Consider the following 16,725-nt stretch of genomic DNA (forward strand, 5'->3'; position numbering starts at 1 on the left):
GGCTTCTGGAGAGATAGAATCTGGTGAAAAAAAGGTTTTGATGAAAGGACCGGCTCTGTTCTGTATAGCCTCCGGATTCTCAAGGGGGGGTGCCATCCTCTGCAAGAAGGCATGTGATCTGTTTTTGGTTCCCCTTCTTCTTCTTCTCCATAGCATAGAAGAATTGCGAACCATGATCCATATCACAGAGTAACTGCATCCAGCATCCAGCTTCTCACAAAGGCATCACGAGCCTGTCGCTGTTTCATGTTACGCATCACTTGTTTCCTTTCTAGGTAATCACACTAAAGGGCTTGGTCTTCAGAGCCTAATAGCCTTTGCTCAAGATCAAGCACCTCCCCATTCAGTGCCTCAATCTCTGCATTGTGCTGCCTGGTCACACTTTTTGTATACGCTTTAGGTGAACCTTACCTTCATCCCTCCAGCCTCTCCATGTATCCCGCACTGACTTTGCGAAACCCTCATCTTCTAATAAACTGTTGTTAAAGTGCCAGTAAGCAGCTGTTGGCAGAGATGGTGAGACTGACATTCTCAGGGATACACAATTGTGGTCTGAGTATGGTGCCAATCAAATGGTGCTCGACTGGGCTTGTGACATGAGATGGCTCAATATATATATCCTATCAATCCGGGATTGAGAAAGATGACCATCTCTCATCCTGACATAGGCGAAGGCATCCATATCTGGGTTTTGTTCTCTCCAGACGTCAACCAAGGAAAAATGAGCAATTAGTTCTCACAAAACGGACTCTGATAAGTCCCTTTTCTTGGGTACATTGCAGTCTCAAGCATCAAGGGTGTAATTAAAATCACCCACTATAATAAAGGCTTCATCAGAGTCAATTGTCTCCATATAGGCTGACAAAATTTCAAAGAACCGTGCTCTCTCTGGTCTGGTAGTAGTAGCATACACATTTATTAGATTATATGTTCTACTTCCTGGACCCGAAGATGTAATAGATGGCATGGGATGACAGCGTTGGCACTCTGAGTTGACAGCTCTGGAAAGAACGGACAACCGGAAGCGCTTGCTTACACGGGCGAAGGAATAGAAACCTTCTGGTAAAGCGATGTGGGAGGTAAAAGTAGTTGCACCTGCCTTTTAAAGGAAAGGACATGCCTCAGTCAGCTCTCCTTACATCCCAGGGGAATTTTAGACATGCTGCTCCATGAGTGCTTGACATTAGGCATCTGACCCCATGCTTCCTTGTATACATACCTCCCAACATTTGAGATTAAGAAAGAGGGACAAAATTTTTTTTGTCCATGCCCATTTATAGCCACTGCCCCATAAGTCACACCCATTTCACAAAAACACACCCCTTTTCCTTATTGAATACTAGTGTACTTCATTTTACTGAAAGGCATTAAGTGGCATTTATTATAAAGTCTCATTATAAAGACAGGAATCAGAATGCAGTCAGTAGCAGAGCAACATGATTGCTGCAGAATCAAGTTCACGAGTGGAGTCCAGCTGACACAACTACAAAGCCCAAAGGCTGCTGGGAAGGGATACTGGGATTACACAAATGTCTCAATCGCTCACGAATTGTGTCACCTCCACTACCATCCACATTTGGCTGTTTTGTGCCCCAATGGCAAATTACACAGTAATCTTTCTCACCTTCCCGGCTGTCTTCCACATTGTTCACTAGACTTCTCTCTATAGCCACACCCCCCTTATCTGGGTCTCCAAGTCACACCCACCCACACAGTCAAGCCAGTGAAGCTGCAGGGGGAGGGGGTTGTGCTGTGGGGCAGCACAGCCGCAGTCTCTCTTCGACTCTACTCTCCAGTGAACTGACGTCACGTCACTAATCTTCACGCGACTATGCCTGTATAAAAAACCGGAAGACCCGTGAGCTGCACAGCAAAGGCAGCGCAGCGGGACATTCAACTGCCCAACCGGGACAGCGGGATGGAAGGTCAACAGCGGGACTGTCTTGCGAAAAACGGGACGGTTGGGGGGTATGCTTGTAAGCTTCTCTACCCCAGCAGTGACTTGGCTTGGGTTGCTTCCAGTATCTACAGCCTGCGCAAATGTTTTAGCGGGGGTCTCACTGGCTGCAGAAGTAGAGGCAGTGGGACTTTTTGACATGGGCTTTGGTGTTTCCTTGCAAAGCTACAGCTGGGTTTTTCAGGTCCTTTTGCTTTAGAACCCTGAGGTATTTTTTTTATAACTTTCCTTTTTATTCCCTTCCATTATTTTACAAAACAACCCACAAAAAGAAAGCTTAATACTGTTGATCAACAAAAAAGTGAATTTTAAGTTGAGACGTTCTGGCAGGGAGAGGGTTAATGTGAGCAGGTTCCTGGGAGCTGCACTGCAGCTGCTGGAAAAGATTTTATACTCTTAAATCCTTCTTCCTTTAGCTTTCTCTCCTCACAAAACTGAGTGCAAAATACCCACTCAATCTGTACAAAAAAAAAAAACAATTTATGCTGAAACAGCAGAAAAATGCAAGTGAAACTGACACCCAGGTGCAGGGGAGGGGTAGGGGAAGTGAAGGGAACTGGGCTAGCAATCACTCACCTTCTGGGTCAAAACAAAAATAGATTTTTAGTAAAAAAAATCAACTTAAAACTTCCCAAATTTCACACACCAAGTGGACAACACATTCACACACCAAGTGAAAACAAAAAATCCTGTCTTAAACAGGGATTTCTATACTTAATTTAGCACAAAACAGAGAGCTTTCTCCCGTGTGTTGATTTTTCATTAGCTGAAGTTACCCACAGGAGAATTTGTATGCGCTAACTTTATTTTAGGGCCTCTAAATGCCAAACTGTTTGGAGGACTCCTGGTAATCATATTTAGGGTGCTTTTTCTTGGTACGTAATGATACATGGGTGATATGATGCTGGAAAGTTGGTGCTTTGAGGCAATTTTCAGATATTTCACCAAAACCAAAAATTTTGGGAAAGCCTTGTGACTCAGTAGTTTGGAGCAGACAGGCATGTGTACACATTTTAGATTTGGTAGAATGTGTACTTTCAAAAAATATATGGTTTTGGTGGGTAAACCTATATTTCTGTGTTTTTACTCTACAAAAAATGCAGTTCGTTTGTTGATTTTTTAGTAGCTGAAGTAAAGTCTTGAACAGTTTGGATGCGCTAACTTCATATTGGGGTCTCTAAATGCCAAATACTTTGATAAACCTATGCACAATGGGCATCAAACTGTTCAGTGGACCCCTGGAAATCATATTCAGGGTGCTTTTTCTTGGTACCTAATAAAGTGTGGGATATGTGGAGCAGCAAAATAAAACCTTTGAAGTGATTTTTCAGAATTTTGATACATTTTTATAAAAACCGCTATGTTCAGACAAGCTTTGATGTTTGGTAGTTAGGAGTAGAGAGACATAGTTACCCATTTTGGAATCAGCAGAATATGTACTTCTCAAAAATATATGATTTTCTGGTGTAAACCTACAGATTTTTTGGCCTTGGAATCTGATGTATTCCGTCTTCTGCCTTTGTGCTTTCAAAATTCGGTAATATATTCCAGGGAGTTTTTACTGTACAGTCCTAAAGTCCTAAATCTCCCTAAAACTATAGATATCTGGTACTCGCACATTCGAGAGACATGAGGCTTTCCAAATCAGTTGGATTTTCATGTGTATAATGAAATATTTTTCTGGTATGAATTCATATGCTATGAAAAATACGTTTTTTTTGGTATTTTGCGCTATAAATCTTTTTGCAGAGGTGGAAATACATGAAAACTCAGGCATATTTAGAAAGCTCAGGTTCTTCCTACGTAAACTATAGGTTTCCCCTCAGAAAATGCCCCTAAAGTGAGAGAGCACAAAATGTTTCAAAAACGTCTGGGATTTTGCGTAACCAAAATGTAAAATTCTGCTGGCACTTAAAAGGTTAATTATATCTTAGTTGGGATCAAGTACAAGGTACTGTTTTATTATTACAGAGATAAAGGAAATATATTTTTTTAAATTTGAATTATTTTATTAAAATGTAAACTATAGGAGATAACATTCCTGTAATTCGGAGCTTTCTGGAGTCTCAGGAACTCCACTGCATGCCCTACCACTAACTCTCTCATGCATTGAGCTCCAAAAAACTCTATCCTACTACAGCCTAACCAAACTAATCCTATAAACCACTCCTCTGTAGATGGCCTACATCAGGCTCCCTGGCGTCATGCGATATCCCCCTCTCATTGGCCAAAAAGGAAGTGGAACCTTACCCTTCCCCTTATATAGCTTCTCCTGCTTAACAGTGCCACATGGTGCCCACACTAACAAATAATAATTACATAACATGCTTTCCAGATAATGGATCCCATACCTGTTTAGGAATAAACATTGATATCATTGATTATCCCTCATGTTGAGTTTTTCCATGTAATGATTATAAAATAATATTCAAACTAAAATATGTCCTTTGCGAAAGATTCGGCCTGAATACCAAACTGAATCCTAATTTGCATATGCAAATTAGGGGAAAACATTTTTTACTTCCTTGTTTTGTGAAAAAAAGTCACGCAATTTTCCTCCCCACTCCTAATATGAATATTCGGTTCGGTCGGGCAGAAGGATTCAGCAGAATCCTTCTGAAAAAGGCAGAATCCTGACTGAATCCCAAACCCCATCCTGGATTTGGTGCATCCCTATTTGATATTACTTTTAATTGATATTTTGAAATAAAATACAGCTTTATTATTATAGTTAAACTACAGCATACATAGCTAAAGCTGTGTAAAAATGTTAAAGTCCAACTTACATGGTGGACTCAGTCCAGGACCTGTTCTTGTACCAGGTAGTTCATTGCCATCTGTATCCACACACCAACAATATCCACTGCCTGAATGACATTGCCTTGGGAAGTAGTTACCACTTTCATCACACTGTGGAATATACTGACCAACAGGCCTTGCACCTCTGATAGAGGGTGAGCCAAGAATGCTATCTTGATGAACCTGGCATTGCGTCTTTTCTGGCCCTGTAATGAAAATGTTCAATTTTACTTGTTTAGCGCTTTGCAACATATAGTTGTACTCACCACCTGCTCCAGGCATGAATTAAGTATAGGGTCAGTATTGGACCACAGCTTGCGATGTGCAATAGATTATTTTTATTAAAGAATGAAAACAAAATCTGGTTAATGCACAAAAGGATATCATTATACTACAAACTCCATTCTGTACATTTTAACTAGCAATCTGTCTCGCAAATGTATAACATCCATGTAACAGATGCACTTATGTATAAAGTAATTTACAGAATGAATTATGTAAAAAAAAAACTTGGACAGAATATATAATGGTTTAAATAATTAGTGCATGCCAAGCTACATTTTAATGTCAAAATAGATGTTTGTAACAGAAAGCAGGATTTTATAGCACAGGATTCATTCTTTCAATAAACTGAAAACTTAGTTTCACAAAACAGATAAAATATCCATTCTGTGAAGCAATACTGTTAGTCACATTACTGAATGAATAATAACAGTGTTTTTTGCCATATAACAAACAAGATGAGAAGTTGCCAGTTCTACTCCACATGGCTATGGGATGCCGTACCCCATACATGGCTGCATCGTCCCTAAGGCATAGGATACTATCTGGCCTGCTATAGAGGCACCCTCTAATGTCCCCTGTGCTGCATAGTAATAAACATGAACAAACATTTCCTGAAAGGACTGCTGTTAAACACTACAGATTCTTAATTGAAAGTTATTACAAATGGCTGAGAAATATAATGCTGTACTGATAATGATTCTAGAGAAAGAAAAGTATTTAAAACAAAAATATGATAATTTTAGGTGAAGTTCTGTAGTAGATAAACTACAGGTACCTATGTGATGAAATTGCTTATAATGCCTACACATCATACTATACAGACTGTGCACGAGTCCCCAGTGTCTGGAATGGCTGACTAAAGGTCCCACGGACTGATAAAAGCTGATGAAAGACCAAATGGATCAGATCAGACCAACATCACTCACTCAAAATAGGCATACTGGGAAAGATCTGCTCGTTTGGCACTCCAGACACTAGGGACCCACACATAGTCTGTATAGTACAATGTGTAGGCCTTATTGTCAGGGGGCCTATCGGCTCCCAGCGGGAGTAGTCCAGACCAAGGAGGAAGCCCAGGGATCAAAGTCCAAGTTCGCAGTACAAATAGGGTTAAAGATATGTTGAAATCAATATCCAGGCAGACGTTCAAAAGGCAGGCAGATAAACAGCAAAGTTGATAAACAGGCAGGGTCAAAGTCCACGAATCAGTCCAACGTGAATAATAGAGGAATGTCCAAAACCAAATCTATAATCGGCATTGAACGCGTGACCTGGAAGGGTTTTTATCTTTGAATTTCACACCCATGGGTGAATTTTCCCAAAACGGATAAATCTGGTATATGTGGTTCGGTAAAGCAGCTGAGTGACCCACTGGTGGATGGAGATAAGCAGCACAGTCTTGTTGCAAGGCTTCTAAACTCACTCTAACGAAAATACTGTTTCTCTAATTCTATTATTGTATGATATGCACCTGGATTTCCACTGGGCAAGAAACTACTCAGTTCAGATTTGCCAGTATTAATTATAGAATGTCCCTAATCACAAAGGCTACACATTGTACTACATAGACTTTAGGGGTCATTTATGACCATAATTGCATGTTTGTAACCACAATACAGCACATTCCCCATAATGCAGGTGCAGTTACCAAGGTGAGATGTGTGCCTGACACAATTGCATCCAATGCGCTACACTTTGCACAAATCCATCCCCATTGCTCTTTTCTAATTCTGGGTTTTGTCATTTCTGATATGTGACATGAGTGTGACGTGTGCAGTTGTGCTCTCTTCATTAGTGTTGTTTCCCCCCTCGACCCACTCTGATATGAAAGGGGTAACCACTGGGCAGGTAAGGGGGACACCATCATAAGATCCCTGTTTGTTATAAATTAATGTAAAGCACTGTGCAGCTTGTTGCTGCTATATAAATAATGATTCCCTAAAATTGTACCTGCATAAATTATCCCTTTTGTTTGCGCACAGTACTCAGGAGTGGCTGAATTGTATTGAGACTGCTCATTAAGACCCACACATCATACCATACAGATAGGGCTCCCACCTCATCCCTTTAAAACTGAACACATATGAATCCACAGCCCACATGGCTAATTAGCAATTCATTTAGATGCATGATTCATGGCTGCATATAAATCATTTCAGTCTGCAGCATGCATTTTAGGGCTGAACTACACAGCATGTTGATGTCCAACACGTTGCCATGCGCCACACGCTGCATCTTTATCCGACAGTTGGATACCTGTAGTTTGTACATGCGACTTCACGTATACTGTAGTTTCATCATCTTTTACACATCCGGTATGTTGCATGCGTATCATAGCATGGCAATGAATCGGACATCAGCGCAGCCCTAAATGAATTGCTAATTAGCCATTCGGGCTGTGGATTACATATGTGTTCAGTTTTAAAGGGGTGATGTGGCAACCCTATATACAGAATGTGTGTGCACATTATCAGTCCCATATCTCTGGCTAAACCTATTAGGTATTAGTTGAACTATAGCTAAGCATATTATTAAGAGACTGCTAAAAGCTAACTGGTGCAAGATTACAGCTAGGAGGAGACATTGGAGCCTAACAATCATATACAAAGCTGACTTTGAGAGTTTGTCAGATGTTAGTGAAGGGATATTAGTCCTACTATAATGATGGATTAGACTGCAAGATAATATGTGTGATAAACTGCTTGGCTGGTAGTGGATTAAATGATTCTGTGTTAGTTCAGGCAAACAGCCAGACAAGCACAGTAACTTCTGGTACATTTATTACAACATGGCAGGTAGGTGTGGCCTGCTTCATGCTTCCTCTCAGCTTAGACAGGAAAAGGGAAACAGATATATGAATATGAATCATAAGACAATAGCAAAAGAGAAGGAATGCCTTTAACCAAAATGTCCATACAAGCAGGTTACTGCCATAGCCATATCTAGCCATATCATCTAAAATTATCATATTTATGTTTTGAATACTTTTCTTTCTCTAGATTCATTATTAGTGCAGCATTATATTTCTCAGCCATTTGTAATAACTTTCAACTAAGAACCTGTAGTGTTTAGGAAATGTTTATTACTATGCAGCACAGGGGACATTAGAGGGCGCCCTCTATAGCAGGCCAGATAGTATTCTATGCATTAGGGAAGGAAAGTCCTGGAGCTATAAACACAGGGGAATGACCATATAGCCAGATTACACTGGTTTATAGTTAAAGATTGGGCAGAATCAGATGTATCTCTGAATGGGTGAGAAGGAATGAGTTAAGGTAGGGAAAAGCCTGGCTGGGGATGGAGAAAGACAGGGATGTGATCTCAAGGGAAGAAGCAGTTCTCTCTGTAATATAATGTTTTTAGCTGCAGTATATACACATTAACTCCTCAGTAAACTGCTGGCTTTGGGGGTAGAACTATCCTATGTTGTACACCCTCCCCCAGGGAAAACACATCTGCAAGGGCTGCCAGGGCACTGTTAAGATCTGCACTATCTGTGTTTTACAAGTCCCCTTCTGCCAACATCTCCCACACCAGCAGCCTAAAAGGGACATCCGCTGCCTAAAGGAGGAAAAACTGTCTCTCTAGCACACAGAGCCGGAGAACAAAACGGGGCCTACCTCCTCAACAGAAGCCGGGACCAAGCTGGGGCCTGAACTGCAGGGCAGACTGCTGATTTGCAGGCAGACTGCTGACCTGGTGACGTGGGCACCTCGGGGGAGACTGAGGGCCTAGTGGCGAACAAGATGGTGGCGCGACAGTAGATTGCAGCGGCCTATCCAGATCACAAGGTGCTTTCTTTTTTTGTGGTTTTTGTGTTTTTACTTTGTACTTTGTTTTTTGTGAAGCTATGGACGTCGGAACAACTATGGTCCAGGTCTATAATCGCCAGACACTCCTTCGGTACAGCAATCATGCATATCTTACGATAAAGGATGGCTTATTGCACACACTACGGGATATCGGCCTACTTCGCGAGCTGGATCTTCTGACCACGGTCTCGCCTGGGGCCAATGGCGGGAGGAGAAGCACTCGGAAACGGTGCATGAGGACGCGGAAGCACGGAAAGTGAGCAGGATTCCGTGCTAGGCTAAGAACTAACACCAGCCAACCCGCTCTGCCGTCAATACTACTGGACTACATTCGACTCCAGCAAACTACCCAGCGTGAATTCAGAGACTGCTGCATATTCGTATTCACAGAGACGTGGCTCAGCGAAAAAGTCCCCAATGCCGCCATTCAGCTGGATGGGCTAGTCGCGGTTCGAGCTGACAGAGTCGCTGCTCTGAGTGGTCTATGTGTTTACATGAATGCGAAATGGTGCAGGAAATCTGTTCTTGGGTCTAGCCACTGCTCACCGCTGGTGGAGTTTGTTGTTGTAAAGTGCTGACCCTTTTATTTACCCCGTGAGATTGCATACATTCACATTCATATTATTGGAGTTTACATTCCTCCCAGCACGAACACCAAAGATGCACTCTGGGAGCTGTACAGCGCTATCATGGACATACAAAACACTCACCCAGATGGACTGATTATCATCGCTGGAGGTTTTAACCATGCAAATCTCAGGTCAGTGCACCCTAAATTCCATCAGCATGTGGAATTTGCTACGAGAGGGTTAAACACGCTGGATCAGGTTTACACAAACATTTCCAGTGCGTACCGAGCAGAGCCCTGCCCACACTTCGGATACTCAGACCACATCTCTGTTATGCTAATTCCATACAGACCACTCGTCAGGCACTCTAAACTGGTTCTGAAGCAGGTGAAAACATGGCCAGCAGGAGCCATGACTGCTCTTCATGACTGTTTTGAGTGCACTGACTGTTTACATGTTTAGGGAGGCTGCAACCTACAGCGACTACATAAACTTGGATGAGTATACGTCATCTGTAATCAGCTACATCACAAAGTGCATTGATGATGTCGCTGTCTCCAAGTGCATCACTACATGCCTCAACCAGAAGCTGTGGTTCACTGGAGAGGTACGTGTGTTACTGAGGGCCCAGGACTCTGCTTTCAGGGAAGGTGACAAAGTCGCCCTGAGAACAGCGAGAGCCAAACTTTTCTGTGCCATCAGAGTAGCTAAGCGCACATACATTTAGAGAATACACAGCTTCTTCCAGGAGAATGGCGACACATGCATGTGGCAAGGCATCCAGGCTATCACAAACTATAGGTCAACACCATCTGCCTGTGACAGTGACGCCTCCGTTGCAGATGCGCTGAATGACTTCTATACACGGTTTGAAGCTCAGAACAACACAGGAATGAGGAAGACCATCACTCTGCCTAGTGACCAGGTATTGCGTCTGACGGTGGCTGACGTGAGGATGACTCTGGAAAGAGTAAACCCACGGAAGGCTGCAGGACCAGACAATATCCCTGGAAGAGTGCTAAGAGAATGTGCAGATCAGCTGGCAGATGTTTTCACTGACATCTCCCTGAACACCTCCATTGTCCCGAAGTGCTTCAAAACCACAGCCAATGTCCCTATGCCAAAGAAGTCATCAGTGTCCTGCCTCAATGACTACCGTCCTGTGGCACTCACCCCCATCATCATGAAGTGTTTTGAGAAGTTTGTCAAGAAACACATCAAAACCCTGCTGCCACCAGCACTGAACCCCCTACAGTTCGCATACCGTCAAACAGATGATGCAATAGCCACCACCCTCCATCTGGCCCTCTCTCATCTGGAAAAAAAAGACACCTACGTTCGAATGCTGTTCATAGACTTCAGTTCAGCATTCAACACTATCATTTCTCAGCATCTGATAGAAAAGCTGAACCTGCTTGGACTGAACACCTCCCTCTACAGTTGGGTTTCTAACCAACATACCTCAGTCAGTCAGAATTGAAAACATCATCTCCAGAACCACCACACTGAGCACCAGAGGATTGTGCAGCCATGCACTGCACAAATCACATCATAAAGCTCGCTGATGACACAACCATGGTGGGTCTCATCAGCAATAATGACGAGTCACCATACAGAGAGGAGGTGCAGCGGTTAACAGACTGGTGCAGAGGTAAATGGAATCCAAAGGTTCTGCAGTTCACTCCCTCTGCCGATAAAGGATCTGTTCTCCCTCAGATCGACCACAATGTGAAACACCCTTCCTTCATATGAAGATATACCAGCGCTAAAGCTTATGGATAAACACCAAAAAGAAACAGGAATATAATATAGTGTAGTATTTTCGGATAAGATATGCACCCCTTTGTGCAGTTACTATACAGTGTGGCTTGACATCTTCCACCAAGGAATTCAATTGCCCTTTATCCGTGACTTTTATAATTATACGTGATCACCTCCTGTGTGGGGTAATGGGTACTTTAAGTTTGCTACTGGCATATAGTAAAGATCTTTGTCCCAATCCTGGTTAGCTTTAGATTTATATGTGTGCTTAGAATAAGCATAAAAACAGTTCGTCTCGAGGTTCTCCAGTCCTGCGTTCCCCTCTAGATGTTTTAATTGCCTGGCGTTGTTGGTAGGACACGCGCTCCTGGTCTCTGTTGATTCTGGCAAATGTCAGAGGGGCTGCTGATTTTTCCAAGTTGTTCAGTTTGCTCTGGGTTTAAGTGAAGCACACAGGTGTGTCCTAATTTGTTTCATTAGGACACACCTGTGTGGCCTGGGAACTGCACTGTCATGGAGCGCAAGACCCTACAGAGGATAGTGAAGACAGCAGAAGATCATAGGTGTCTCTCTTCCTTCCATCACGGACATTTACACCACTCGCTGCATTCGGAAAGCCACCAGCATTGTGGCTGATCCAACACACCCCTCACAATCACTGTTCACACTCCTGACATCTGGAAAAAGGTACCGAAGCATTAGGGCCCTCGCTACCAGACTATGTAACAGTTTCTTCCCCCAAGCCATAAGGCTCCTGAATACTGAGGGACCGGACAGATCTCTCTCACACACACACTCCATCTGACCTTACTATTTGCCACAGAGTTGCACAGCCACTGTATGCCATTGTATGGATGAATAGCCATTGGATACAGTTGTTCTCTATGAGCACATCTGCACTTTGTCATGTTCTTTATCATGTTTTTACTACTGTCATGTCACAATTATACACCCATCATGTCGACTTTTAGCATTATTTACTTAACATATTACATTTGCTGTGCACTGTATTGTCCTGTCCCTGCACTGTGCTGACCTGTCTTGCAGGAGTTGCATATTTTTGCACTTGCACTTTTTGTCTGTTGTCCGGTACATCTATGTTGATTTGTGTAGCACCATGGTCCTAGAGGAACGTTGTTTCGTTTCACTATGTACTGTACAAACGTATATGGATGAAATGACAATAAACTCACTCTTGACCCTTGACTCTCTTGACTATTTAGGAAGCTGTGTTGTTTCTTGCTGTTTATTAGCATTTACTCTCACTGTAGTCACTGAGCCAGCATAGAAGTCAGCCTGGGCCCAATAGGCACCCTCTGAATTATATAGAAATCCAGCCTGTAACACTGAGCTGAGGCTACTGCAATTTGTTAGAGTATACAGAGAGCTGTAGTTGGAGCTGTTGGAGTATACATAGAGGGTGGTTTAGCTCAGTTGGGAGTAGCACAAGCCACAAACAGTGCAGTGAGTATCGGCACTCCGAGGCACACTGTTGAGGCTTATATAGCCGGGGTGCAAGGTTTAAGGGATATATAACTTAATATTCAAAAGAACCAGCGCTCCCATATATAAAATTCTCTTTTATTTTCGTTGCATCAGTATCCGGATACTGATGTAACGAAAATAAAAGAGAATTTTATATATGGGAGTGATGGTTCTTTTGAATATTAAGTTTTATATATATATATATATATATATATATGTTTTAATATATATATATATATATATATATATATATATATATATATATATATATACATATACATGATTGAGACTGTAGGCTAGCTGCACACTGTCATTCAGGCTGTGTGTGCATATCTGTTTATCTATTTATTTTGTGAAATCAAGCTTTTATTTTGTTGAAAGAATGAATCCTGTGCTATAAATCATGATTTCTGTCACAAACATCTATTCTGTCATTAAAATCTAGATTGGTATGCACTAGTTAGTTACACCTTTATATATTCTGTCCAAGTTTTTTTTACATAATTCATTCTGTAAGTAACTTTACATATAAGTGTGTCTGTTACATGGATGTTATACATTTGTGAGACAGATTACTTGTTAAAATGTACAGAATGGAAGTTGTAATATAATGACATCCTTTTGTGCACTAACCAGATTTTGTTCTCATTCTATAATAGAAATTTATTTTGTATATTTTTTTATCTGTGTATGTGGTCACAAATACTTATATACCATCAAAGATATTAATTCTGTGTACTAAGATAGTTTTGTATACAGAAAGTATTTGGGCTAAATGGCACCCCATATTAGTCTAGTATCCCAACATTTACTAAAATCTGCAAAAAATTCCCATCTACATTTTAACCTCACAAAACAATTTGGTCGCAAACTTTGCAAGGAAGTCATTGTAATCAGACAAACATGGTGCAAACATGGTCAGTAACATTCAAACAAAGGTGTTTGTAAAAATATTACATTCCCCCATTTTTTTTTTTAACTTAGTGCAGGGCTCAGGTTCAGCCCCTTCTCCAGAGAGTTGAAATGAACTCTGGCCAAAATACACAGATATTAGCTGAAGGAAGTGATATGTTGTAAACCAATCACATTGAAGCCAGCATCTGTATATTCAGTGAAACTACAGCTCAGATTACCAGTACTGTTAACCCACAATTATAAACTATTCAGTTTATTTTGTGTAGTTAATAATATTTTTATTATTTAGCAATATTCAATACAAGGCAGCACTTTACTTAATTATGTTGTAAAAACATATCCCTGCATAAGCAAATGCAGATTAAATTAGATTTGCTTTGTATTTTTGTGTTTTTAATTTACCTTATAAAGGAGCATACTGAAAGAGAGAATATTTAATCTGAAGGAATAAATGCCAGCAAGAGCAATAATAGGAGACATTACAGAAGAGCATAAGGATCTTTGCAAGGATCTTTGCAAGGGAGGGAGAATTCTCTGTAACAAACTGAAAATATACAGTAAATCATACCTCCTGGGGAGCACTGGAAACCATTTCCATGGTATCCAGGCTTACAATGACAGGAAAATGACCCTGGAGTATTATAGCACACAGCATCTGGATGGCATTGACTGTTCTCACATTCATCATCATCTAAAATACACATAAAAATGATAAGTGTTGAATGAAAAGAAAACATTTTCACAAATAAAATAGTCTAACACTGAAGCATCCCTACCATACTTCATATTGTGATTCATATTACCCTGTTGCAATGAAGAAAATGTATTTATGTTACTTTAATCATTTCTTTATCTATTTAATTTACCTTCACATGCACGGCCATCTCCAGAATATCCAGATAAGCAAGCACATATGTATGAAGAGCCTCCAGTGTATATACAATGAGCACGCTCTGCAATGTCACAGTTGTGTGATCCAGTTAAGCAGTGGTTTATAGGGCGCTCCACAGCTGAGAAAATAAAATATGGTTTTAAGTAATATTTTCTAGTAAACATAGCTATGGAATAATTTTATTTTTCTATTCACATGCGACAAAAGCACTGAACTTCTGTGTAGGGACCTATAGGATATCCTATCCCTATAGAGTTAATCCCCTACCTTTTGTATGTAGTTCTCTTTTCCTTGTTATTGGGCCAAGCCCTTGTAACTGGTAAAGTGTAACACCCACACCTATTGGACAAAGAGTGTAATGACACTCCCCTGCCACACTGCTATATAGTGTGTGCAGGGAGTGTCCTCTTCCTCTTTGGCTCCTGGTGCTGCTGCTAGGTGAATCTCCATTGAGCCTGGGATCACCATAGGCCCCAGTAAGCTTTTACCCTAAAGGGACCTGACACCTTTAGTGCTAAGTCGGGGACCAGGTAACCCCGTGAACGAGGACCAGCTAAAATAGTAAGATACTGTTATAGTTCTCTCTAGGAGAGAAAGACAGAGAGGTGTAGCATAAAGAGCAGCTGTCGCTCCAACGAGGATTGTAGTAGGGAGTAGCTTCCCACAAGGCCTGTTTGCCTTTAGAGCAGGGAACTCAGTTGATAGGCATCTAGATGAGCAAAGGACTACCTGTACCCTACCTGATAGATCCCGATCCCCTCACTGTGCAACGTCGGTTGAACTGGGAATTGATGTACACCTATCTGCAATATCTTTTGGGAGTCGCACCTGTTTGACTGTGAACCTTGTACTGTCCAAAGTGATTCCATCTGCTGTGTCCTCAGTACTTTGTAAGTAAAACCTGTGGTCATTTGCCTCTGGCATAATAAATCTGCTCCTGTTGTACCCTTTTAAAGAACCTCCTGGCGTCCATTTTTCTATTTGTACTTATATGCCTGTGAGTTGTAGTTCAACTACAGTTTAAAGGGGAAGCTTCCATTTGGCGAAGGCTCTGCCCTGGGTGAAGATTCGCAATGTAACCCATGCTCACTACCTAGCTGGTCACCCTTAACTTCTAATTGGCAGATTAGGCCAGAAAAGCATTACATTTTGGCGCCCAACGTGGGGCCCCGCCCCTAAATCCAGGCTATTTTTGTATTTTTGTGATTTAGTGTTTTTGTGCACTGTTGCTTTAAATTTCGTGACAGGCGGCGGACCTGATTGGCAAAAGGCTGCCTGCACGTGTTTTTCTACTAAATTTGCTAGGTATTTTTCCCCTAGTATCTCAGGGCTTGGGTTCGGGCTTGGAGGTTCTATTTCCCGATACACGAGCCTGCGCCATAGCTCAAGTCTCGCGAGCGCGAGATTTTGCTGGCGCCAATCTTTTTCCCGCGCAGTAACTGTTGGCGCACTTTGGGAGTAAGGCGGTCCTTGACGTCACGTCTCGCCGCCATTTTGTGAAGAGACTTTACAGGGAGAAGACGTGTGCATCACAGCTCCACCTGTTTGTGCCTGCGGACTTCCGGCGGCTGCCCAGAAAGTTTCACTGCACATCCTACTCTTCACCCCAAGCGGTATCTGCTTGCTACCGTTTTCTTTTTCAGCAAAACCGGAGGATTTCTGTATCACTCCTGTTCAAGGTGCTGCACCATCACGGACCACGGCTGTGGCCCATCCAAGTGCGGACCTTCCAGATCTCCCTACTAATTGCTTTGCGGCTGCGGGCATAGTGGAGGACTATTCTACATTCTTCTTTCCGGTAAAACCCTTTTCAGTTATTATGGCTGACCATTCCTGGGAGGGTTGGGCGGATGCGGAGGAGACCATGACTGGGGCTCCGCTGTTCTCGGATGAGGACATAGAAGATGTAGACTTTGGCCTTAGATATATTTGGGCCGGGACATATGGAGAAAAACTAAATGTCCACTATAACCGGATAGTTGTTCCCTATTGCGGGCACTGTACCCGTGAACTATCCACAGAGACCTGCAACTTTCACTCAGCGTGTCCCTATTGCTTTCATGAGTGCTGGTTAGGTCCCTATGTACTTTATGCTGATCCTAAAAAGGGCATAAAGACAAAATCCATCGCTACAGACACAGATGGACTGTCTTCAGTGTCAGGAGACTCTGCTCCTGCACCTGTTCCCGCATATCCTCTTCACTTCTCCTCAGTGTGTCCACCCAGCAAGCAAAGCCTGCTCGTTCCTGT

General features: G+C 42.1%; 1 protein-coding gene across 1 annotated transcript in view; it reads right to left on the bottom strand.

Annotated features, from left to right (window-relative positions):
- The window catches only part of nid1.S (nidogen 1 S homeolog), a 103,990-nt gene that overhangs the window by 24,009 nt on the left and 63,256 nt on the right, over positions 1-16,725 (bottom strand). Inside the window, exons 11-13 of the mRNA XM_018265352.2 lie at positions 14,450-14,593; positions 14,152-14,274; positions 4,744-4,962 (exon numbers count right to left, since the gene is read on the bottom strand). Of these exons, the coding sequence (XP_018120841.1) occupies positions 4,744-4,962; positions 14,152-14,274; positions 14,450-14,593 (486 nt within the window). The remainder of the gene's footprint in view (positions 1-4,743; positions 4,963-14,151; positions 14,275-14,449; positions 14,594-16,725) is intronic.

Source organism: Xenopus laevis, chromosome 5S (genome assembly GCF_017654675.1).
Source record: "Xenopus laevis strain J_2021 chromosome 5S, Xenopus_laevis_v10.1, whole genome shotgun sequence".
In the NCBI taxonomy this organism is placed as follows: domain Eukaryota; kingdom Metazoa; phylum Chordata; class Amphibia; order Anura; family Pipidae; genus Xenopus; species Xenopus laevis.